General features: G+C 38.1%; 1 protein-coding gene across 5 annotated transcripts in view; it reads right to left on the bottom strand.

Moving 5' to 3' along the window:
- The window catches only part of LOC135197889 (alpha-(1,3)-fucosyltransferase C-like), a 148,964-nt gene that overhangs the window by 17,240 nt on the left and 104,325 nt on the right, over positions 1 to 27,399 (bottom strand). For all 5 annotated transcript variants that reach the window (XM_064225103.1, XM_064225101.1, XM_064225105.1 and 2 more), the window contains one exon: positions 25,989 to 26,178. In XM_064225103.1, the coding sequence (XP_064081173.1) occupies positions 25,989 to 26,178 (190 nt within the window). The remainder of the gene's footprint in view (positions 1 to 25,988; positions 26,179 to 27,399) is intronic.

Below are 27,399 nucleotides of genomic sequence, written 5' to 3'. Positions count from 1 at the left end.
GTAATGCAGCCTTCTCCAGGATTTTACAGTTACATTTTCTTAGTACCAAAGGCAACGGGTGACTGAAGGCCCATAATTGACCTTTCCACCTTGAATCATTTTGTCAGGAAGACAAGGCTCAAGATGGAGACACCGCAAACGGTGTTGGCAGCAGTGAGGGACGACTTTTTGCTGTCCATAGACCAAAAGGATGCTTACTTCCAGATCCCTATTCATCCTTCGTCCAGAAAGTTACTTCGCTTCGCTCTTGGAGAGAAAATATTCCAGTTCAAGGTACTTTGCTTCGGGTTAACCATGTCCCCTCAGGTGTTCACAAGGGTCTTCTCCCTAGTCTCGACATGGCTCATGCTCAAGGGATTCGCCTGTTGAGATACCTCCATGACTGGCTGGTCTTAGCGAGCTCCATATAGAGGCTGTTGCAAGACAGAGATTGTCTACTTCGGTTTTGTTTGAAGCTAGGCATTGTAGTGAAACTAGAGAAGTCGAATCTGGATCCTATCTGATTAAGTTTAATTGGCCCAATAGGACAGAGAAGCTTTTCCTCTTCTTCTCCACTAAGGAGGTTAAATTGGAATTCTTACAGTGCTCAAAGGCAGAAAAATTAAATAGCATTCCCTTTACCAGAGCTTAAAGAAGGGTGCATGCAATAATTTTACTCATTAACCACCAATAGTGCTAAAAAAAAGGTTTCATAGCAAATAATTCAGATTACAGTTTAGACCTGCATCTAAACTCCAAAGAGAGATTGATATAGAGATGAAGGGGCTTCAATCTCAACACCTTGCAGTACTGATCCTCAGCGAGATCTAAAAGCACATGATGCAATACCGAGGAAAGTATGGAAAGATAACTTTGAAAGTTGACAGCAAAATAGTCTTACTACCTCTAAGAAAGCAAAAAACATTGATGTCTACAAGGTTCCAAGTACTGAAAATTCCTCTAGAATGGCACCCTCAGTAATACAGACTGCTGCTTCTGACACAAGGCCACAATTGTTTTCCACTTGATTGAGGGTAGATCCTATGATAACTTGAAAATCCCCTTATTGGGCGGGGACAGATGCAAAGTTAGTGAAAGTGCATGGAATTGTATATTAGTCGTAGTCAGCGCCTCAGTGGCGTCGTCAGTACGGTGTTGGCATACCACCTAGGTGACCGCAAGTTAGATTCTCGGGCATTCCATTGATGCTTGAGAGATGTGTATTAATGGCGACAGAAGTTCACTCTCGACGTGGTTTGGAAGTCGCATAAAGCCGTTGGTCCCATTGCTGAATAACCACTGGTTCCATGCAACGTAAAATCACCATACAAACAAAACAAACTAGTCGTAGTCAAATTTATTTCCTCTTGATGGCAGAATAAGAGACATCTACCAAGAGCACTAGAAATTCTGAAAATAATTTGCTCTGAGGCTACAAGGGCTCTACAGGACACACTAAGCAATTCTTGAACTTGAAATCGCTCAATATTACTTAAGAGACACATGGGGCAGGCATATGAGTCTGAATCAGGCGACATTAACCCTTAAACGCCTATTGGACGTATTAAACGTTGACGAAAATTGTCTGTTGGGTGCTTAATTGACGTACGTCAACGCAAAAAAGTTTTTAAAAAAATTTGCGGAAAAATAGTTATAGGCCTACTTGGTGAAAACTTTTGAATCACACACCTTGAGGGATGCTGGGAGTTCACGAATCAAGCTGTTGTTTAGTTTAAAAGCATTACCCAGGCGCGCATGCGCGAATTTCTTTCTTCTCGCACTAAAAAGTATCAGCGACACATCTTAGAAATTATTTCGTCACTTTGACATAATTTTGCCACCATTTTATATTAGCCGTTACATAAAATTTTATATATAAAAATGAGCACAATTTCATGTAGAATATAACAAAAAACAACCCATGGTCATAGCTTTTATCAGTTTTGAAATATTTTCATATAAACGATGAGTGCCAAAATTTCAACCTTCGGTCAACTTTGACTCGACCGAAATGGTCGAAAAACGCAATTATAAGCTAAAACTCCTACATTCTAGTAATATTCAATCATTTACCTTTAACCTTTATTTTGCAACAAATTGGAAGTCTCTAGCACAATATTTTGATTTATGATGAATTTTTGAAAAAATCTTTTTCCTTATGTCCGCTCGGTAACTCTTCCAAAAAATTCAGAATTTTTTCGTCCGATTGTCGTAATGTTTGCACTGTTTTATATTAGCCGTTACATAAAGTTTTATATATGAAAATGTGCGCAATTTCATGTAGAATACAACAATAAATAACCCATGGTTGTAGCTTTTATCAGTTTTGAAATATTTTCATATAAATCACGATAAGTGACAAACTTTTCAACCTTTGGTCAACTTTGACTCGACCGAAATGGTCAAAAACTGCAATTGTAAGCTACAACACTTACATTCTAGTAATATTCAATTAATTCCCTTCATTTTGCAACAAACAGGAAGTCTCTAGCACAATATTTCGATTTATGGTGAATTTTTGAAAACTTTTTTTTTTTTTTTACGCCCGCGCGTTACAAATTCATGCATCAGATTGTGATAATATTTTCTCTGTGTTGCTTTGATCGTTTTACAATTTGTTATATACCAAAATCATCGCACTTTAGTGTACAATACAACAAAAAAATATTTGACTCATTAGCTTTAATCATTTTGCTCACAGCGTGATTTGTATACAATTATATATGAAATTATTTTTGCACTCATATATTCCAATATTTATATATGATAATGATATTTTTTTTCATTTCTGATGGTTGCATACTAAACTTCAGGCATGCCAAAAAAGGAGCCAAAAATGAACTCTTAATCTTGAAAACTAAGCGTGCTGTGAATTTTTGAAAAAAAAATTTTTTCCGCTTCGGCGCTCACTCCCGAACGCCACCGGCATACGGGAGACACTTTCGGAAATACTGGCTCGGCGTTTAAGGGTTAAGGAAACACATCCACTGCTCAAACCTGAGGGCCATCAAAGGAGTAGTACCTAATCGTCTGGGTGTTCCTGTTCATCTTACATGCTATTAAGTCTACATGAGGAGCTCCCACAGCAACTGCTGAACTTATGGCTGTAAAGGCCAGCTGTAGGTAGTTTGTTCTTTCCAAATCCCCAATTGCCAAAATAATGTTCTTCCACAGAATGAATGATCAAACCAATATTGTGTTGTTAATTTCACTCAAATCAGACAACTTCCCACGAAGACTTTGTTTCTGACCAGGGATAAACCTGCTAGGCATCTCTGATGGTCTTTCCACTGCCCTGACATCTAGAAAGTTTTACCAAATGTAGTGCCTACCATTCTAAGTTGTATAAAAGTGTAATGACATTAGTTAACCCTCTCGTAACCTGATGACGCATAGCACGTCATTAAATTTTTCCCCCCAAGTGCACGGATGACAAGCGGGGCGCGTTATATGCAAGTTATTTTCGGGAAAAATTCACAAAAAAAAAAAAAAGTGTCAATCATAGAAAACGTAGTTAACGCCATTGGGTTGACAGATGATGAATTTTGAAGAAAATGCAAACCCGACGCCATTAGCTGACACACATGCTTAGCTACTAAGCATCAAGTGCATCAGTTCAACTGGAGGTTCCACAGAGCTTACAAGTGCTATAAAAGCGGTCAGACATTTTTTTACTCTCTTGACGATTTCTTGGTGTTTGTAAGTGGTGATAGGTGGTGATGTCTTACATTAGAAGACGAAAGATTGCAGGATGGGAGAAATGATATCCCGATTCGTAGATTTGTTTATTCCAAGCAGCAAAAGGTAAATATGTACAGAGGCTCTGCAGGGTGTGCAGCTCGCGCCAAGAGAAGCAAGAACAATAGCCATGCGCATGTGCGGGGTTCATGATACAGGGCGACACATACGGATGCATTCACAATAGATGATTTTATTAAATACATGGAAATGAATTGTACAACAATTGCATAGTAAAATATCCATTATTCCACAGTAAGTACATATTGTTTTTGTTTAGTGTTTTTATGTGTAAGCAAGTGAATTTGCTATATTGTTAATACAATGTAAAAAATCAATGTTTCTATATAATAATCGTTTCCATAAATTTTCATAGTAAAAAAAAATTTCGTAATCACGCGACAATTGTTAAATTTTATTTCTTTTACAGGAAATTTATTCAGCTTTCTACTGGTGTCTTTCATTTTTTCTATCTTTGTTCTTTACTTAGCTATGATACAAAGTGTCAGCATAAATAGGTTGATCTGAAAATTGCACTCTGTAAAAATTAGCATTTTTTAATCAATTACAGGTCATTAGCAAACACATTTATAGCAAAATTATTGTTTCCACGTGAAAGATCAAACATTTCTACACAATTTAGGGAGAACACAAACTCCCCAAACTTAATTATTATATATTTCATGATTATTTCCCAAAATATCTACGATTTCCTTAAAAATTATATGTTCATCACATCATTTTTATTATTTCTAAGCCTCATAAAGATGTTCTGATTGCTTAAGGAAATAATTCAATCATTTGCCAACATAATAACACTAACCAGAAGCATATATCAGTTATAGTTCAGACATACCGAATTTTAACAAAAAACTTTTCCAGGCACATGTTCTTTTCGGCCCAGGGAAAAAGTCGTGTACTTACACCCTTAAATTTTTGGCCTGTGCACAAGAGGGCTATAACTCTATTTTGTGTTGGACGGCAAAGGGAAAGACCAAAACCTGGGTGTAGGCTTAAGAACAAAACAGCCAACTTTTGGTTAAAGAACCTGGCAACAAAGATGGTTCTGGATTACTGTACTTACAAATTTAAAGAAAGCTAGTTGTAAGTCATAATTTCTTGTGAAGAGAGTGTACATTAATTGGGCCTGGTTATCTGATTAAATCATCAGTGAGGCCATGTCCTTAATTAGTCCTTACAATATAGGAAGCTTCCTTCAGACTTAAAATTCATCAAGAAGCAAGTGCCTAGTCATCTTTGACAGACAAGCCTACACAATTTAGTATCATCCCCATATCACTAGAAAAGAATGACGGTTTAGAGAATTAAAAACCGTAATTCATAAAGACTGGGTTGGGTGAAGCAACAGGTCATTGGTCTTTAGAATACTGTTGACAGAGTTGGCCAACTTGATCCAGTGATTCAGTAGAAAAGATTCATGCTCTAAAAATGGACACCAACCACCTATGGGCAACAAAATCCCTGACAATACTTATTGAGGCGCTGTACACTAATTTAAACAAGTGCACATAACCGGAATACCTTCTTGTAAATAAATCTTGAAGAAACTTGCATGACTGAGGATGTAGTGGTAAGAAGAATACGTTTCTGCATATCTACTACAAGTCTGGCGTTCTTTGAAATACACTAAAACCATGCTAGAAAACCATAAGTAAGGGGACAGACACTTCTCATTATTCAGTCTCAAAATGACCAAGAATGACCGCCTATTTCCAATTGCTTATGGAGCTAGGAAAGACAGGTAAAATTCCAGAGAATTACTGCCTGGTCCATTCATTCTCTCTAATACAACCTCCTACTAAAGAGAGAGACAACCAAAAAAGAATCATAACCCCTTAACCATTTCCACCATGTAATGTACTTGTCCCAAGTCTCTCCAAGCATGCCATAAGGTTGCAACTGTTCATCTACCAGAACCTGAGGTCTGCACTTATTCCCAAAAGGTATAAAACAAGACTGTACCAATAGATACTCCCTTGTTACCTTAACCTGAGCTGCATAAGCAGATGGAAGCAAAAGTGTTCTCACTTTTATCAAACCGAGTTAGTATAAGCATGAGGACATTGGGTTGCAGTATCCGAAATGAATTAACTCTCTTCCTCGCTAAACTCCCGCTGGCACCAAAACCTTTAAGCTGCCTTCACAAACTCGCTAGGTTGGCGCCTCTACTTCTCTAAGCTGATGTAGAGACAACATACTGAGTAAAAGGTAACAACTCAACAAGCTAGACTGAGACTCCATCAGCATGTCCAAAGCACCTGTCAGTCTCGAGTTTGTCTCCCCACAGAAAAGAGAAAGAAACCGGACCTCTTACTGAAGACAGTTCAAGTGCCAATAAGTGCTTGTATTGCAAGAGGCAGACCCCAGCTCTCCGCGACTTCATTAGACACAAGAAGACAAGCCACGGCAGACCTAAAGGGAGCTTTGTGCATCTAATCGATGGAGAAAGCTTAGGTTCTCTTTATGTCTCTTCTCCAAATATTTGAAAGGACCCTGAAATATGTTACATCAAGCGAGATACTCTCTGCGTGACCTCTTTCCTCAACCAAATAAGGATACAGCGAAGCATAACGTTGCAAAGTTAAGTATATCTTAGTTTTACCAGACCACTGAGCTGATTAACAGCTCTCCTAGGGCTGGCCCGAAGGATTAGATATTTTTACGTAGCTAGGAACCAATTGGTCACCTAGCAACGGGACCTACAGCTTATTGTGGGATCCGAACCACATTGTATCAAGGAATTAATTTCTATCACCAGAAATAAATTCCTCTGGTTCCACGTTGGCCGATCCGAGGATCGAACTTCGGACCACCGGATTGGTAGTCGAGTGCGAAATCCACTCGGCCAACGAGGGACTACATAACGTTGCAACAAACGCCGACTAGACCTAAGGAGTTTCTCCAATTCAAACTCTTCTTCCGCCAGAAGGCGACAGGAGGAGACAGCTGCCAACAACGAGGTAAACAAAAGAGCCTAAAGGATTGCTCTTTCTTCACAACAACTGGCAACAGGAAGTGACACTTGTCGATAGGAGCAGCCAGCAGCCGAGTATTGTATCGCATCCACGGCTCAAAGAGAAGGAGACAATCTTATGCGACCATGAGTCAGTCACTCAACCACATCTACACGAGTCAACTGAGAGAAAGAAAACAAGTCACAAAAGAAAGTGGGAAAGCAAACCATGAATAGTTGAAAACCCAATAAAAACGCTTAAATCTCCCTATTTCGTTAGTTAAAACTCAAGAAAAACACACTAAAAATGTTTATACCCAGTTTTCTAATAGTTTTATCACATAAAGTGCATTTTATGAGGAAATAGACAAAACAACCAGGAATTTGTGGATATTTCTCAAAGAAAAATTACTGCAAATAGGTGAATTTAACGTGAATAATGGGGTATATGTTCCAGAGAGAAATCCATGAATGCGTGAGTCCGTGAATCCAGTCTGCAAATACAGGGGGTTCACTGTACTTGAAAGCATTCCTACATGGCACATCATTAGAAAGCTCTGAAGCTAGAATAACATCAAGCTTGGAAAGAATCTTAAGATACTATAAACACTGTAAATTTGAAAGAGAAACATTAATCAAGGCAGTAGTAAGAGATCTGCCGATACGCAAAGGAAAAGCATGAAAAGAACGAAGAAGTGCATCTCAACGAAGAAAGAGGAATACACTAGCAGGCGAGAATTTAGAATAACCAAAACATGAGAGATTGGTTAAACCATCGTCTGAGAAAACGTAATATCAGAATATTTAAAACTCGCTACACACATATTATTATCTCAATAAAACTGTCTATACATATATTATTATTTATTAATCTTATGTATGCTAACACCTCAAACTAGCTGCCGATGACGGAAGAATACAGCTAGTTGTCGACTTACGACCTATGCGAGTTACAACTGATCGACTTTACGACCAACCACAACTAAAACGACTGGGAGGCGACTAGAGCAAGAAAGAATGGTGTCCAGCTAAACGTATGACAGTTTTTCCCCAGTTCCTGCCTCTCCACACACGCATTTTACTGTTATTTTCCCGCCGTTAAAAGATAAGTAATGTAACTAATAGTAAAGCTCATACTATGATGAAATCAAGTGAAAATACTGAACGGAATCATGTAATATTTTTACACAAACATGCTCACAACGTAATCTGTTAACGAAAAAAATAATTTAGTTCATGAGACGTATTAAATACATATTTCGACTTAAAAAAAAACATGTCATATAATGACAAATTAAATTGTCTCATAGTAACTAGATATTTTATACTAACTAGCAGCAAGGCAATTTGCTCCAAATTGAGTTAAATATGGCATATTCGCCAGCAGCTGATTTTGAAACCAAAATCATTGAACGCTTTGTTAGTATTTTTAAAAACATGAGAATACATACAATAATGTACAACTTCTTAAAAGATTCACGGAAAAGTTGCATGTTTGTTGTATTTTTAATTCATAAATATACGTAGCCGTCAGCAGCCTGACATCGGAATGTAGAATACATCCCTAACAACTGAAGCCTTTAGGTAATTCCACAATCCACATACAAATAGCCTAGTTTCCGACTTAGCCTACTACTAGCTACATTCTGACACTGCTTTTTATCATTTTATTACTCATATATATTTTAACTTCATCATTTTATAACTTTATATAGTATAAATTTTTTAAAATAGTGTACTTTAACACATTTAGCCTACATTCCCAAGGCAGCCTACCCAATCATAAGTTTAAATACAGTACTAAACTTCTCAGATTCTGCACTTTATTATCGGTGACTTTCATATCTGAAATTTCATAGCTTCATAATTATCACTATTAGTTTCTTAGTTGATTTTTATTGTAGAGGATAATAAGATGAACAAAATAATGAATGAATTTCGGCGATAACTGCATTTGAATGTTGCCGTCACAGTTAAACCGACAAAGCACAGCAGCGCCATCTATTGAGGAAAATGAACAGTAAACTATTCGCTAACGAAATAAAGATTTTCTAGCATGGATAAAGATTTATGCTTGCACTTCTTGCCTCTAACATCATATAATTTCATGGGTGGCATATTGAATAGGTAAATACACAGTCACATAAAAGACATTATGAAAATGGTCTCTCAAGCACAGAGTAAGGAATTTGTGCTTGACAAATGTCTCATTGTTTTGATTGAAAGTTAAACGGTTTGGCTTGGTTGAGCATTCTCAAGTGGAATATTCAGAAATATATATTTATTCTTCCAAGGTTAATATCCAAATCATATTTGACTTTGTATATTTACATTACTAACAACTAATTTTATACAAACAAAGGATATATGGCATAGTTTTTGCTGCCTTGAAGTTGTAAACAATACGTGGCGCGTCCCAGGTGGCGGCGGAACGATCTAATGGCTGCTGATTTAAAATCAAGCCGAACCACAGGAGTTTCCAGACCATAGAATGCCGGTTTTAAGATATTCAACTGTATTAATAAATTTCTAAATTATATCGTATATGTAGTATACTGTAGACTAGGTTACTGTATTCGTAAATATACAATGTATGTACCATGAAAACATCATCATTGTATAAGCGAGGCTAACTTGTTAAATGTTATTCAATTTCTCTTTGTACTGAATTATCATAAGCCAATGTACCTTGAACCTAAAGAATTAGCTGATATTAATAATTAATATGCCATTTATGAATTAAGTCATGCTGTGTAGTGTAGGCTAGGCTACCCTATATGTAAAGACGGTACTGATTACCCTAGTGTAGGCTAGGCTAGTATAATATTCGGAGCGACTCCATATCAGCGGACAATCGATTTTCGTGGAAAAAAATCTTAAATTAAGTAACTACATGTATAATGCATATTTGGAAATGAGAAGGGGAACATTATAATTGCTAATAACAACGGTTTTGTAGTTGACCCAGTGAAAATAAACCCTAGAAAAACATCAAACCGTAAAGGGGGACCCAGTGGGAAACCGGGGTTTTTGATTGGGGGGAAACGGCCTCGGTCTTTCACAGCTCCCGAAACTCTCAATTCCCGGTTTTGAGACATGTAAATGTAAATATTTACGGTTTTGTTACAATTGACCCTTTACTCTGAATACAAAAGTTTGACCCCTTATTCTACACACAAATTTGACCTAGGCTAGCCTAGGACCCCTTACTTTGCAGAACTTGGAACCACTAGCCTACATGTAAAATGACAGGCTAGCCTAGGCTACCACTAACCGACATTAAATTAGATGCTAGGACCCCTTACTTTGCATACATACCTTTGAACCACTACTTTACATGTAAACTACAGACTTGCCTAGGCTACCACTAACCGGCATTACTGATAAATTAGTTGTTAATGGTGAATATGTTTATGTACTGCCAGTAAGGCTGTGGCAGAACGGCGCTTCGCACCTTATCCGCATATTTAAAGATTCTTGGCAAGCTCGGTATGTTCTGGCAAGAGGTAATGTTGCGCTGCGCACGCTAGCCACACAGGTTACAGAGAATTAGCCACAGCACATACAAAAGGACACGACTAGGTAGATCTAGTGTACCTATCCGCGGCGGCCCAGAGTATGGCAGTTGCGGTTTTTCTATGCAGTTTTACCTCCTGAACAAGAATTTGAAGTAATATTTATTCGGACGACTCTAATTTACCTTTGAACTCTATCCTACGGTAAAGGGGATTCCCATTGGGAACCGGGGTTTTGGGTGGGGACAAAACCCCAACTCTATCCTACGGTAAGGGGGACCCCCAGTGGGAACCGGGGTTTTGGGTGGGGAGAAACCACTTGGGGGGAGATTTTGCCGTGTTATTGTGGTATTTCCCACATTTGTCACTTTTAAAAACACGAAATACAGGCGGAAATAAGAAATAACAAAACTAGCGATAGTGGTGCCATTCCACATCCATATTCGTCTACTACTACTACTACCACAACACTGAATCCTACTACGCATGCGCTAATGCTACTGCGCATGCGCTAACTGTAAGGGAGCTTTTGGCCTAAACTCAGACTTCTTAGTGAGGAAAGAAATGGGGGTTTACGGGAGGGATATATGTATTTAGCCAAACACGTTACAGTATGACCCCTACATTGCTACCGGACTGAGTGAAGGATTGGGTGGTAACAGGGTTCCCAGATTTGGCAGTTTCTCACCAAATTTGCCTTTTTTTCCTAATTTGGTGGTTAAAAATTCACTTTGGCTGGTTAGTGGTATTTTGGCTGGTTTTCAAACACTTTCTATTTGAGCTAAACACTGATCCCACGTTTGAGGAATCTCTCCCCAGATTGGGAATTTTTGAAGGTTTTCAGGAAAATCTGGGGAATTTCAATAGGTTTTCAGTAAAAACTTGGTAACATTTAAGCAAAATATGTAGATGGAATTAAAATAAAAATCACACACACACCAGATGACCACAAAACAGGCTGCCGGATTCTCAGAGAACGAGCCTCATTTCAAAATTTCAATTCATTCTCGTTTTTTTTCATGTATTCTTATATTATTTTATATCTAACTAAAACTATGATGCCGCTATACAAGCATATATATGATAAAAAATATGCATTTATAAAGATAAATATAACGCACATATATTTGCCGGTTATTTGGGTTGGTTTGGATTTCCTTTTGGCTGGTTTCATGGTAGACTTTGGCTGGTTGGTAGTGGTGTCATCTGGGAACCCTGGCAGGTAACCATTAGGTAAAAGCATTTACCTAATTTGTTTATTAAACATGTTATGTGAATTCTAGTGTTTATTCCTTTTCCTTTTTCCATAGTATTTGTATAATAACTTTTGAAATATCCCCACCTAATCATTTCACCATATATAACTTGAAATATTATGTTATAATTGAGGACAGACACCTAAAAATGCCTACGTGTTGATATAGAACTCAGTTTTAGGACGTTTCGATACCTACCTGTTACGTGAAATTGCACATTGCGTTGCATATTACATACACACTCCCTATATCATTTATACACAAGTCAATCCCTCCCCTTTCCAGTATTCACGACTGGCTCTTTACGTTACACCATTTACAATGCATTTCTCACGGATACCAATACCTAGATTAAAGTTTGCCATTATTATTATAAAACCTACATTTAAATATATTCCATTATACAGTTTTACAGACATTACAATTTACACCTCCCTTCCACTTTCCTTACTATTATGCAGTTATGTATGGTTACTTTTAGCATTTTACAACACTTCCACACCCATCACAGTTAGGTTTATATGTCATTTTACCTACTGGGGGCCGAATCCCCTCCCCCGGTTAGGCAACATACCCTTAGGTTTAGTTTGTTATATGTTGGTTTACCTACTAGTTTTACTTCCTTGAAGGGGTTACCCGGTTAGGCTAGGTTGGTTAGTTCTTCAAGGGTGGATACCAGGGGGGGGGGGGGGGGGGGGTTGGTTGGTTAGGTTACATTCCCTACTTGGTTACCTACTACGTTAGGTTTGGTTAGGTTTACATTCCTACTAGTTAGGTTAGGCCTTTAAGGGGGTACGGGGCGAAGCCCCCATGGTCAGGCAATATTCCCTACTAGGTTAGGTTAGGTTGGTTAGGTTACATTCCTTACTAGGTTAGGTTAGGCCTTTAAGGGGGGTACGGGGGGGCAAAGCCCCCCTGGTCAGGCAATATTCCCTACTAGGTTAGGTTAGGTTACATTCCTTACTAGGTTACGTTAGGCCTAGTATTTCCCTACTAGGTTAGGTTAGGTCTTTAAGGGATGGTATGGGGGGGCAAAGCCCCCTGGTCAGGCAATGTTCCCTACTAGGTTAGGTTAGGTTGGTTAGGTTACATTCCTTACTAGGTTAGGTTAGGCCTTTAAGGGGGGGTACAGGGGGGCAAAGCCCCCTGGTCAGGCAATATTCCCTACTAGGTTAGGTTTTTAGTTGGAGGTTGGTTAGGTTAACTTCCTTACTAAGGTTAGGTTAGGGCCTAAGGGGGGTATTTCCTACCCTAGGTTGGTTAGGTTAGGTTACGTTCCCTTACTAGTTAAGGTTAGGCCCTTTAAGGGGGGGTAACGGGGGGCGAAGCCCCCCTGGTCAGGCAATGTTCCCTACTAGGTTAGGTTGGTTAGGTTACCTTCCTTACTAGGTTACGTTAGGCTAGTATTTCCCTACAGTTAGGTTAGGTTACGTTCTTACTAGGTTAGGTTAGGCCTTTAAGAGGGGGGGTACGCCCTATAGGTTAGGTTAGGCCTTAGGTTACCGGGGGGGCTAGGTAGGTTAGGCTTGTTAGTTACGCGAAGCCCCCCGGGTCAGGCAATATTCCCTACTAGTGTTAGGTTAGGTTAGGTATATTTTGGTTAGGTTACATCCGTACTAGGTTTACTTATGGCTATATTATTTTCCCCTACTAGGTAGGTTAGGTTTAACGTTCTTACTAGGTTAGGTTAGGCCTTAAGGGGTAAGCGGGCGAAGCCCCCCGGGGGGGTCATGGCAATGTTCCCTACTATAGTCGATTCATTTAAGGTAGATTCTTGCGCCTACGAGACGTTTGTTTGGCGGCCTCTGATTGGCTGGTAGCGGGGAGGCAGACTGCTCGCTCAGTGGGTCATATTTTCGTTTGTAGCTTAGAAAACTAGCAATATGTTTACATTTCTTCATTTATCTCACGTTTTACAAAAGATAGGAAAGTTTTGGTCATACCTAAGGATTCGGTATTAAATGTACAATTAATGAATCTTTTCCTGAAATCAATAAGTTAAAATACAAAGGAATTACAACAAGTAGAAGTGAAGGGAGAAACATTTCATTCTTTATACCTGTTTTTATTCATCATCGGATTTTGCATAATTCATGAGATCAAGATAAAATAAAATCTTGTGTTATTAAACAATAAAATCACCCTGAATACGCTGGTGCTTTCAGATTTTAGATGCGTGTAATATGTAAAGAGAAAATGAAGAATATGTCTTATTATGTTGCACTCGTGCTTGACTCGGTTTGAAAATAGTGCCGAGACACATCGTTAGGTCTGGTCCTCTCAGCTAGAGCCGTTGGCGTGTTGGCAGTTGCCAATTGGCGATATGAGAAGTTTGCAGTTTCGAGACTGTATTCACCGAATTATTATGTCATTACATTTTCTATAAATAAATGCATAGAATTCCCATTATGACTTTCGAACATTTTTACTCAAATATCATATATGTCCGTATTTCTGGACATATCTGATAAAAAAAGTAAATAATCAGATGGATGCATCTGGTATCGTTGGAGGTGTAGGCTGCCGCGGGCGGGAAATTCAGTCCAGGAATGAATTTGAAATCTACGGACCTACTTCGCACTCTTCAGCTCATCCTTAGTTTTAATGAGGTTGGTTTCAACATATTGCTTCTAATTTTCTTATATGAATATATTTTCAAACGAAAGAGATATCAGAGACTTAATTGAGTGATATGAAATAATAATCTCAGTGGAGCAATAAACAGCAACGAACTAAGCAAGATTTCTTTTTCTTTTCAAGCAGATGTCTCGAGATGACAGCACCATTCGTCGCACCGTTTCCAGATTTGCAAGTCAAGCTCGCAACATTATAATGAATGTTCATCGTTACTTCAGATCACAGTGGGGAGCAGACTCAAGAAATGAAGTATTTGAGAAGACCGCCAAAGCTAACGGAGTGCCAACCAACACAGTGAAAAAAATCAAGCGACAGTCATCTGAGTGTGGTAACGTCCCCTCCCCTTCGCTTCACCTGTATATCCCAGGAAGAGGATCCGAGTGAAGGGACAAGGTGGATAGTTTGAAAATGAGTGTATTCGGAAGGAGATTTTGTCTTTTACGAGAGAGGAGAGCTCCCAACGTTAGATGCCCTACTGGAAAAAGTGAAGGAAGACCCGGTGAAGTTTAATGGTGGAAGAACAAAGTTATGGAAAATTGTGAGAGGGCTTGGATTCCGGTACAAAAAAGTGACGAGTGGAAGAGCAATTTTAATGGAACGTGATGATATAGTGGCAGCGAGAACTGAATACCTACGGTTAATTGAAAAGAATAGGAATTGTAGTCCAACTGAACGTAAACCTGAAGTATTCCTTGATGAAACTTGGATAAACCAAAATGAATGTGTACGTCAGTGTTGGACAACGGGTGAAGGCGAAATAGGACCCAAACTTAAAACTGGAAAGGGGTCAAGATTTATTGTGGTGCACTCGGGGAGTGAGAAGGGGTTTGTCAAAGATGCGCTATTGTTGTTTAGGTCAAAAAATGGTGCCAAAGGGGACTACCATGATTCCATGGACCATGAAAGGTTTTTAAAGTGGTTTTAAGGAACAACTATTGCCTAATATAGAAGATAGATCTCTAATCATAATGGACAATGCTCCCTACCATAGCAAAATAGAAAATAAAGTGCCAACAACAGCAACAGAAAAAGTGAAGTCATACAGTGGCTTTCTTCTAATAACGTCACCCACGACCCATCAGCAACAAAGCCAAAATTGTTGCAGATTGCCAAGTGTCACAAAGAAAAACAGAGGTATGTGATAGATGAGATAGCCCGTGCAAATGGTCATGATGTGCTCAGACTGCCACCATATTATTGTCAGTTTAACCCCATAGAACTTATATGGGCTCAAATAAAGGGGGATATCAGAAAAAATAACTCTAATGCAAATCAATCTTTGAAAACTGTTGAGCAGCTTACGAGACTGGCGATAGACAAAGTTACAACAGAAGACTGGAAGAAATGTTTTCACCACGTTAAGAAATTAGAAGATGATTATAGGAGGAAAGATGTTGCTAGAGAGCATATGTTTGAAAGTTTTTTTATTGACATTGGGGATGACGAAACTGACAGTGATGATATTGATATTAGGGAGGATGACACTGACAGTGATGATATATATCAATGATTTTCCATTATTTTTTTTTTTTTTAAGTTGAAGACCTAACAGTGTTTCTATAGTTTTCCAATTTTTAGATAGGCAATTTCATAACTACAGTATATCCATATGAGTTTCCTTTTTTTTAATATTTAATGGCATAACAATGTACATATCTGTTTATAAATTCTTTTTACTTGGTTTTAATAGAAAAGGGGATATCAATGTATCTTTATAATTTCCCATTCTTTTTGTTCCAATAGGTAATGACATGACTATGTATATATGCACGATTTTCCTTTATTTATTTTTTAAATAATGATGACGTAAGAAAATTTGTAAAATTTTAATTTCTTTTTGTTCATATCGATAGCCTAATGACATACCAATGTAAGCCTACTGTGTATGAGTTTCTTTTGTGTTTATGACATAATATATCTGCATGAATTTCCATTCTTTTTGTATAAAAAGATGATGATATAACAGTCTTCTGATTAGTCTCATTATCCTACATGTACTATATATATATACAATTATGCAGGGCTGTGGGAACGGTTACGGGAGCTATTCTAACTCAGGTATGAATTAAGTGATTCAAGAATAATCAACTACCTCAGGAGAAAACTAAGCAAATTTTTCCTAAACATTGTTGTAGACATGTTGTCAAGTGTAACATGTATATAAAGGAGATAAACATTCTGGCGTAAGAGTAACTCAAGCAATTCTGAAAAAGACAGTATATTATATTCGTTACATCGTCAACAAATTTTATGGTAAGAAATAAACATTTGTACTTTTGTTTATTGAGTGAACATATAAAAACCATAAGCTTTTGATGTTATTGGCCAGAGAAACAAGTTCTGTTATTTTTCAGTGAGCCTCATAAAGCATGCACATTTCTCACTTAGACTAAATTGAAGCCAACACCCAGATGCATCCATCTGATTATTTACTTTTCTTTTTATCAGATATGTCCAGAAATACGGACATATATAATATTTTGATAAAAATGTTCGAAAATCATAATGGGAATTCTATGCATTTATTTATAGAAAATGTAATGACATAATAATTCGGTAAATACATAGTCTCGAAACTGCAAACTTCTCATATCGCCAATTGGCAACTGCCAACAGCTCTATCTGAGAGGACTAGCCCCACGATATCTTGCGTCTCTCGGCAGTCGGCACTACTGTCAAACCGAGTCAAGCACGAATGCAACATAATAAGACATATTCTTCATTTTCTCTTTACATATTACACGCACTTAAAATCTGAAAGCACCAGCGTATTCAGGGTGATTTTATTGTTTTAAAACACAAGATTTCATTTTATCTTGATCTCGTGAATTATGCAAAATCCGATGATGAATAAAAACAGGTATAAAGAATGAAATGTTTCTCCCTTCACTTCTACTCGTTGTAATTCCTTTGTATTTTAACTTATTGATTTCAGGAAAAGATTCATTAATTGTACATTTAATACTGAATCCTTTGGTATGACCAAAACTTTCCTATCTTTTGTAAAACGTGAGATAAATGAAGAAATGTAAACATATTGCTAGTTTTCTAAGCTACAAACGAAAATATGACCCGCTGAGCGAGCAGTCTGCCTCCCGCTACCAGCCAATCAGAGGCCGCCAAACAAACGTCTCGTAGGCGCAAGAATCTACCTTAAATGAATCGACTATAGGTTAGGTTAGGTTAGGTTACATTCCTTACTAGGTTAGGTTAGGCCTTTAAGGGGGGGTACGGGGGGGGCGAAGCCCCCTGGTCAGGCAATATTCCCTACTAGGTTAGGTTAGGTTAGGTTACATTCCTTATTAGGTTACGTTAGGCCTAGTATTTCCCTACTAGGTTAGGTTAGGTTACGTTCCTTACTAGGTTACGTTAGGCCTTTAAGGGGGGGTACGGGGGGCGAAGCCCCCCTGGTCAGGCAATGTTCCCTACTAGATTAGGTTAGGTTAGGTTAGGTTGGTTAGGTTACATTCCTTACTAGGTTAGGTTAGGCCTTTAAGGGGGGGTACGGGGGGCGAAGCCCCCCTGGTCAGGCAATATTCCCTACTAGGTTAGGTTAGGTTAGGTTGGTTAGGTTACATTCCTTACTAGGTTACGTTAGGCCTAGTATTTCCCTACTAGGTTAGGTTACGTTACGTTCCTTACTAGGTTAGGTTAGGCCTTCAAGGGGGGGTACGGGGGGGCGAAGCCCCCCTGGTCAGGCAATGTTCCCAACTAGGTTAGGTTGGTTAGGTTACATTCCTTACTAGGTTAGGTTAGGCCTTTAAGGGGGGGTACAGGGGGGCGAAGCCCCCCTGGTCAGGCAATATTCCATACTAGGTTACGTTGGTTAGGTTACATTCCTTACTAGGTTACGTTAGGCCTAGTATTTCCCTACTAGGTTAGGTTAGGTTACGTTCCTTACTAGGTTAGGTTAGGCCTTTAAGGGGGGGTACGGGGGGGCGAAGCCCCCCTGGTCAGGCAATGTTCCCTACTAGGTTAGGTTACATTCCTTACTAGGTTAGGTTAGGCCTTTAAGGGGGGATACGGGGGGCGAAGCCCCCTGGTCAGGCAATATTCCCTACTAGGTTAGGTTACATTCCTTACTAGGTTAGGTTAGGCCTTTAAGGGGGGGTACGGGGGCAATGCCCCCCTGGTCAGGCAACATTGCCTACTAGGTTAAGTTCCCTACTAGGTAAGGTTACATCCCCTGCTAGGTTAGGTTATGTTAGGTTGGTTTGGTTCTTTAAGGGGGGTTACAGCAGGCCCAACCCCACCCCTGGTCAGGCAACATCCCCTACAAGTTTAATTAGTTTTGTTATATGCTAACCTATGTTTAATTTGGTCTTTTGTATTTATTAAAACAACTATAGGCCCTATTACACATTTACCACCCAAGACTTAAATCCCACCCCCTCCTGGGCCCGTTATATATGTATTTGTATTATTTCATATTTTGAACCCATCCCACATTTACATTTAGTTCCTTAACTACCCATTTACTTTTATTACCCTTAACATTGCCAACTTATCTTGTTAAGTGCTTGTTCATTTACCTCAGCCCCACCCTGCCTCAACCAATAGCATCAAAGCATTTTTACTACTCCACCCCACCTCTCCCACCCTGTTTTCTACGGTCTGGCCTCCTGCCACCTCCTAACTGTAGAACTCCAACACTGTTGAATCTGCCGCCATGACATCCACTGCTGCATCTACTTCACGCTCGCCCCAGCCCCTCACCAGGAACTCTTTGCCAACTTCATGTAACAATTGTTACATGAGTTACAAAGATTTTTCTGCCTTTTACTCAGGTAATTATGATAGACTAATCGGTTTTTGCCAGGACCACGGCCTCCTGACAAAGCAGGTCTTTTGCCCCCATTCAGTCGACTCCAAGATATGGGAGGAGAATGTATAACTTCGTCGGGTACTTGGCTGTTGCTTATTTCAAGCTGCATTTTGAGGAACCCAAGACTCGCCTCCACGCATTCTTAAAAGCAGCTGCTGCTTTGTACCCTCCACCCCTTTAAGGTAAGGTCCAAACATTATTCTTAATTATTATGTTTTAGGAAAGGGAGTGTTAGGCTTTCGCCGAAAGTTGCGTCAAGGTATGTTACTATTCAGTGGGGTGCTGCTAAGACAACTCGTACCTTCCACCTTACCCCGCCACCCCTGTGCGTTACCCCCCCCCCCCCCTTAGTGAACATATGGCTCCGTGGTGGTTGGGGAATTTAAACATGGCGGCTGTGTTTACATTTCCTTCACCGTAACGAATACTTGGTACCTTCCTATAGGACCGTTCTTCGGTGACTTAGACTATGGCAATTGACATTTTCTATGTTATTTTAGTTGCTTTACAAGGGTTGTAAGGAATATTTTTTTCGTTTGGTTGGAACTAAACTTTAATATACCATTGAGTTTGGTGCGGCTATTATGTAACTTTCAAAGGTCAATTACTGCTTAGTTACAGCCGGCCGAATGGATATTACTTTTAAATCTTGTACAGTAACTCAAATAACATAGGAATCTGTCAATTGCCATAGTCTAAGCCACCGCGGATTGCTTCTGTAGAAATACCCACGACTATTCTAGGCTATAAATCCCCTCACAACTGTAACATTAAACACCTTACTCGTTCCGCCACGGCCTTACTGTTCGAACACATGCTTTGCTACTGGATTTGAACTAACCGAAAAACTAGTTTACATACAAATGGCGGCATCATGCATGTTCCTACATGCCCACCGTCGGGCCGATAGATCTGTTCAAACACGTGCTTCAGTACTGGCTTCGAACTAACCGAAACACTAGTTTAGGATAATAAAAATTAATATACAACTTACCTTATTCAAATTTCAAAGTTGCTGCTGTCCGACGACCATGAAGGCATCAGTCTCAGTCTCTTTGAAACAGGTGGGGGATCACGTGCCTCGCTGGCAGAAGGTCCTGGTCTTATTGTTTCAGACCGGGAAATCAAATCAGAGAAGGGGGATGTCAGGCGGCTTTTGAGCAGATAGACACGTTTGATCAAATTCAGAAACGCCCGAAATGGACACGGAACATCTTGTAGATTTGCTTCTGGATACAGTACGTAGAAAAATAGCGTAGAAATTCGATCACAATACTAATATACAAACACGTAGTTATTGAACTTGTCTGCTGTTAACACTTTTAGGGAACAATACTTTGTGTTCTATCCATGATGGCGGTGAACAACGGAAAGAACGAATTCTGTGAAAGAAGGTATGGGTGTATGTATCATATTCATGGGACGCGTTGTTATTGGTTAGCAGTAAATTAATCCATGACCCTTGGGAATGACCTGGGTCAACCTGATACAGGATTGGCTTGATTTAAAATTCCCGCGATGGGGGCGGTCCGACGTACAGCACCTGACTGCGGCCATCTCAAGAACTACGGGGGCTTCGACCGCCATGTCTCTGTTCACATCAACTGGGTACTTAGAAAAAGTTAAGTTTCACGGGAAATATCAGCGGATGGCAAACTGGAGTAAATTGGTCGGAGAAGACTTTTCGGGTATATTTTGGAATTCTGGAAAACTTTTATTCTATGCTTTTTGTTATTTGGGGTAATGGTTTTGGAGGTGTAGGATCTGTCTGCGGATATGTAAACTACCCTAATATTCTTATGGTAAATTAACATGGGCCGACTTGCGTCCAAGTTGATTTACGACCGGTTAGTCAGAACCAATTACGGTCGTAAGTCGACAACTACCTGTGTGCATACGGAGCGAAGATTACCATTTACCAAAACAGTCCTTAGGCAAATGAGTTAAAAAAGATTCAGACTGAAAAGGAGAGGTAGAAGCTGGAGTGCACAGAAACCAATCGCCCGAGAATCAACTTGTTTCCCTGGCAGCGGACTTTACTAACTGTCACAGGACAGTCCTAGGCTCGGGCTACATACGGGTGAGGGCACCTACCCCTTGCTTCTACAAGCAGAATTAAAAAATGAACGTTCACGATGGGGTGACTTGGAACAGTTCCCTATCATAAATTTAGTCAAACCTTTAACAGATTCTAGAATAAGGTTTACATCCTGTTAAAGTTTCTTAATACACTTTTCCTGAACCAAAAGGGGAGATGAAGTCGGAGCTAAAGAGGAAATGTCATTACTAGCTATATTAGGTAGTATTAGATCTAGCATAGAGAAAAAACCATCAGCTGATTACGGCTAACTACAGACAAAGACTCACCAGGAAGGGGAAAAAAGGAAGCTTTAATGCCCTGACCTAATAATTTGCTTCCGCAATCTACCTGCTTCCCTTCTCTTCATATATCTGATACTTTAAGCATAAGATCCTTAGGCCAATCCCTGCATACCTCACACTCTGTACCCCTGCAGCTGGTGCAAACATTATGCTGATCTACCTCAAATTTAGGCATCCTGCTTACACAGTAATCATTCCTACATAACCTGATGCTAGTAGATTTGCTTCTGGTGGAGGATATCCTAGGAAGATTAAAATTACAGTACCTTGACAGGCAAAAACAGCCAAAATTCACAATACCAACAACTGCCTACACCAAATGGTAGCAAGGAGAATTCTGACACCAGCTAAAACTTTTGAAATACACCTGGTGGGGTACAGGTGAACTAGACAGTCATCTGGGCAGCCATTTAATTTTTCTTGTTTGAATGGTGACTCACCTAATCAGCACATAGATATAGCTAACTTTAACAGTAGGGAAGATTCATCTCAAATAAGTAGCTTTACAATACACGTTGCATAAGCATACACAGGAAATTTAATCAATGAACAGGTGAAGGTAATAATCTCACCTCCCAATTACTGACATGTAGTTATCAGTAGGGTACAGGTAATCTAATTTAGCCGATAGGACAAAAGGATCTGTGACCTCATAACACTTTGCAGTCGAGTAGTTCTTCACTTTTCCCTCATGAAGCAGAAATCATCAATAAACAGCCTTGGAATGTGTTTGTGACTCGAACTGATATGTGTAAGTTCCTCAAAGCCTGATCTAAAGATATCACTGGTTACTAAACCCCAATGAATTGATTTGGTAAAGTTCATTTGTATTCTTGACAGAGCTAACTTTGCCCCTCGTACAGAAGAATCCTATTATCTTAAAACACTTCATAACAAAGCATGCAATTTCCTATTTACCAAAAGAATTATTATACACATTCAAGCATGCAGTCAGTATCTTAAACTATTGAGAGAATCTCTAAAATCCCACCATGTTAAGGATCCAATCAAGATGCAACCAAAGTTATGGTCAAAATGGGACCACTCTAGCAGCATTTGACAGAACAGATGGGAAATGATAACATCAGTAACTGGGAGGTCAGGTTATTACTGTAACTGTTAATCTGTCAAATTCCCTGTATATGTTTATGGAACATGTAATGTGAATGATGCAACAAACGTCAATGAAAGTTCACTGGACAATCATACCAATTTGTGTTGGGATGCCATACAGAAAAGTTGTGAGCTATGAGTCATGTCTTCTAAAAAGATGCCAATTTGAGATATCAAGACAAATGCACTTGCAAAAGATAGTGAAGATCAACTCAGGCAGAGACAATAATGATGAAATGTGTATCATCAAACAAGGGTCTATATAATGCTGGATACTTTCACAATGGATGTCATGTAAGTACTGAACATGAAGTGTAAGACAATGGAGCAGTCACTTCTCAGTTACTAAACAGCGGTCCCAAAAGACAAGGAGTGGTCTAAGCAAAAATACCAAACCTTAAAAAGGGACTCTTCAGTTGAAGTATGATTGAATGGCAGCCACACAATTACATTCTGGCAGATCATCTCCTGGGTGAATTATGGAAGTGTGTCTACTTAGACTGATGGTGATCAGTTCTGTGAATTTGCTGCTTTGCCAAGAGGTGAGTGACGTCTTCTACATGATCATGGAGGCACTGTGAACTACAGTACTCCAACAAAGACAAAAAGCAAGTTGAGTTGTTGGAATAAATTGTTTCAGTTTTGAGTTGAAGATGGAGTTCTTGACCCCAGATATCAGTTTTGATCACAGATTCAATCTGGATTACCTATAACTCTTAATCATGAAGAAATCAAGTAAAATAAGCACTTTGTATCTATGGAACGTATAAATAATTCAAAATTTGTAAGTCTGGTGAGGTAAGCTGATGCAAAAATTAAATTAACCCTCTTACGCCGATTGGACGTTTTAAACGTCGAGTCAAAATGTCTCCCGTATGCCGATTGGACGTATCATACGTCGGCTCAAAAGTTTTTTTAAAAATTCGCGGAAAAATACTTATAGGCCTACCAGCCGAAAACTTTTGTATCACGCGCCTTGGAGGATGCTGGGAGTTCACGGATCAAGGCGTTGTTTTGTTTACAATCGCTACGCAGGCGCGCAAGCGCGAATTTCTTTCTTATCGCACTAAAAAGTATCAGTGACACATCTCGGAAATTATTTCGTCACTTTGACATAATTTTTGCACCATTTTAAATTATCCTTTACATGAAGTATTATATATGAAAATGTGCGCAATTTCATGTAAAATACAACAAAAAAATACTCATGATTGTAGCTTTTATCAGTTTTGAAATATTTTCATATAAATAACGATAAGTGCAAAGATTTCAACCTTCGGTCAATTTTGACTCTACAGAAATGGTCGAGAAACGCAATTGTAAGCTAAAATTCTTATATTATAGTAATATGCAATCATTTGCCTTAATTTTGCAACAAATTGGACGTCTCCAGCACAATATTTCGATTTATGGTGAATTTATGAAAAAACTTTTTCCTCACGTTCGTGCGATAACTCTTCCGATAAATTTTTTCGTGTGATTGTCCTAATGTTTGCACCCTTTTAAATTTGCCGTTACATAAAGTTTTATATATGAAAATGTGCGCAATTTCATGCACAATACAACAAAAAACAACCCATGGTTGTAGCTTTTATCAGTTTCGAAATATTTTCATATAAATAACGTTAAGTGCAAAAATTTCAACTTTCGGTCAACTTTGACTCTACCGAAATGGTCGAAAAACGCAATTGTAAGCTAAAACTCTTATATTCTAGTAATATTCAATCATTTACCTTCATTTTGCAACGACTTGGAAGTCTCTAGCACAATATTTCGATTTTTGGTGAATTTATGAAAAAAAAAAAAAAAACATTTTTCTTACGTTCGCGCGGTAACTCTTCCGAAAAAATCAGAATTTTTTTGTGCGATTGTCGAAATGTTTGCACCATTTAAAATTAGCTGTTACATAAAGTTTTATATATGAAAATGTGCGCAATTTCATGTAGAATACAACTAAAAATGATTGAAGGTTGTAGCTTTTCTCTGTTTTTGAAATATTTGCATATAAATCACGATAAATAGAAAAAAACCACGTTCGATCAAATTTGACTCTACCGAAATAGTTGAAAAACGCAATTGTAAGCTAAAACTCTTACGGCCTAGTAATATTCCGTCACTTTTCTTCATTTTGAAACAAATTTGAAGTCTCTAAAACAATATTGTGATTTATGGTGAATTTTTGAAAAATATATTTACCTTCACTCCGCGCGCCGATTCGCGGCCGCAAGTCTCCGAAATACGTACATCGTATTATCCTAATATTTGCTCCTTTTCATATTAGCCTTTTTATAGAGTTTCATATATCAAAATGTGCGCAAATTTATGAAGAATACAATAAAAAATAATTGAAGGTTGTAGCTTTTTTCATCTTTGAAATATGTGCATATAAAAAAATATATATATAAAAATTTCGACATTCGGTCAAATTTAACTCGTCCGAAATGGTCAAAATCTGCAATTCTAATCTAAAACTCTTACAGTATCGTAATATTCAATCATTTGTCTTAATTTTGAAACAAATTGGAAGTCTCTAGAACAATTTTAGAATTACGGTGAATTTTTTAAAATAACATTTTTTTACGTCCGCGCGTTACGAATTCGTACATCATTTTGTGATAATATTTTTCCGGTGTTGCTTTTATTGTTTTACTATGTATTATATATCAAAAGGATTGCAATTTAGTGTACAATACAACGAAAAAAAAAATTAACTCGTTAGCTTTGACCGTTTTTTGCACAGCGCGATTTGAATACAATTATCTATGAATTTTTTTTTTCGCTACCATATATCGCATTATTTACATATAATACTGATATTATTTTTCATTTCTGATGATTGCATACTAAACTTCAGGCAATGAGAAAAAAAGGAGCCAAAAATGAACTCTTAATCTTCAAAACTAAGCGCGCTGTGATTTTTTGAAAAAATTATTTTTTCCGCTTCCGCGGTCACTCCAAACCGGCGCCGGCATACAGGAGAGGTTTTGATTTTTAGGGCTTCGGCGTAAGAGGGTTAAGATCAACATTCACAAAGGAAAAAGTATGCAACAATCCTTACCAGAACCATACAGAATATCAACTTTCAGGGTTTTTTTTTTAAATTTGTCTCATCCTATAACTTAACTATGTTCAATATATGCTAACAAGACTGCAGTCAGCCATTTTCTTTAGCACTATTAAAATGCAAGTAACAATTACAAAACAAAGAATAATCTTACCATATTTGGTTCAGAAGGCAAATATACTGTGAAAAAATTGTGTATATAAGATTAACAATGAAGCTACTGTTTATAAAGTAAATTCCTCTAATTTATTAACAAGACTACCAATTTAGAATTTCTAACTTTTTGGCACATCCACATCTACCACAGAAGGCTAACAACAACTATCAAAATCTAAAGAAGCATTTCTTTCCTTCTCTGAAGACTTTCAACTTTTCCCTCATATTGTATGCTATATGTGCATTTATTTATATATTTTATAATAATTATTATTACTGCAGTTGTTTTGTAATGTTCTAGTAGTACATTTAAAAAAAAAAGTCAACACCATCCTTAGAGTTAACATACTTGTTATAAACTGCAGCATTCTCAGAGACCATCTTCAAGTACTGTGCCAATGCTTTTGGGGAAGGAAAATTTAGGGCATTGATGAAGGAGTCTGGAGGAGCAATGTCTTCGTAATTCCCTCCACCAAACACAACTGGTACTACATTTAACTGCAGTGCCACAAAGAATTTCTCGGTAACATAATCATCACCTGGTGAAAAAAATAGCTATGGTTACCTCCAGCAAGGAAAAAAAAAATACTATTACAGGCAACCCCCAGTTACTGGCAGGATTCCATTCCTGGGGGCTTGATGGTAACCGAAAATTGCTGCCAACTGACATTCAAAGGTCTAAAGGTGCCACAACCCACCTTACGGTGCCCTAGACTGGTTAACAATGCCTGAGAGTGTCAGGGCCAGATACCTTACCTTAACATGTAATAACTCTAAATAAATATGTCAGTGAGAGAGAGAGAGACCTTTTTCAGAATGCTTAACATTTCCTCCATTTCTTTATTTATCACATCTTCTAGTTAAATAAGTTAAAAAAGCAAAAGAGAATGATAAAAGTATTGCAGTAACATTATAATTTTTGCTTAAATGCTACAGCCATAAACAACTGAATGAAAACTGATGTTTTGCTACAAACAACCAAACCGAGTCGGATAACAACACCGTTTTACTTGCATTTCAGCCGTCTTATGATGGAAAAGAATGACCCCAGTTATGTTACAAATGATGTTAAGTAGAATAGGACCGATATATTTTTTACATTATACCTTTATTCACTATGGAGAATATACAGTCAAGGAAATAAAGGACTGCTAAATTCAAGCTGCAGTCGTAGCTGAAGCTGAGAAAACAATGTTCACACTGCTAATGACTATAAATTATCGTGCACCAGCAACATGCATGAAACTCTATTGCAAATAAGTGGAAAAAAAGTATTTTAATAAAAATTACTGTACATAAAAGAACACATTTTACTGTTGTTATCACAGTGATAAGAGATAAATATGTAAAGCTCGTATGATGATGAAAGAGGCCAAAAATAGTGAACAGAATCTGTTAATTTTTTTTACACAAACCTTCTCTCAGCACCATCTATTAATGAAAAAACTAAATTTAGATCACAAAAAGATGTATTGAAGTCACATTTCGGCTTAAAAACTTTTTATAATGAAAAATAACCTTGTCTATAGTTTCTAAAGATTTATTTACGCTACATAGAAGCAAGAAAATCACTCTAAACCGAGTTAAATATGGCAAAATAAACTTTCCTCTGCCCTCAGCTGATTTTTCCAAACCAAAATGCTGATCGCTTTGTTTGTATTTTATAATACAATAATATGTAATATGAGACTACATAAAGTATTATTGGATACAGTGAAGTAAAGCATAACTTTTCAAAAGAGCCAAGGAAAATATGCATA

The sequence above is a fragment of the Macrobrachium nipponense genome, chromosome 21, assembly GCF_015104395.2.
Source record: "Macrobrachium nipponense isolate FS-2020 chromosome 21, ASM1510439v2, whole genome shotgun sequence".
Taxonomy (NCBI): Eukaryota; Metazoa; Arthropoda; class Malacostraca; order Decapoda; family Palaemonidae; genus Macrobrachium; species Macrobrachium nipponense.
This window is presented reverse-complemented; position numbering and strand designations above follow the sequence as displayed.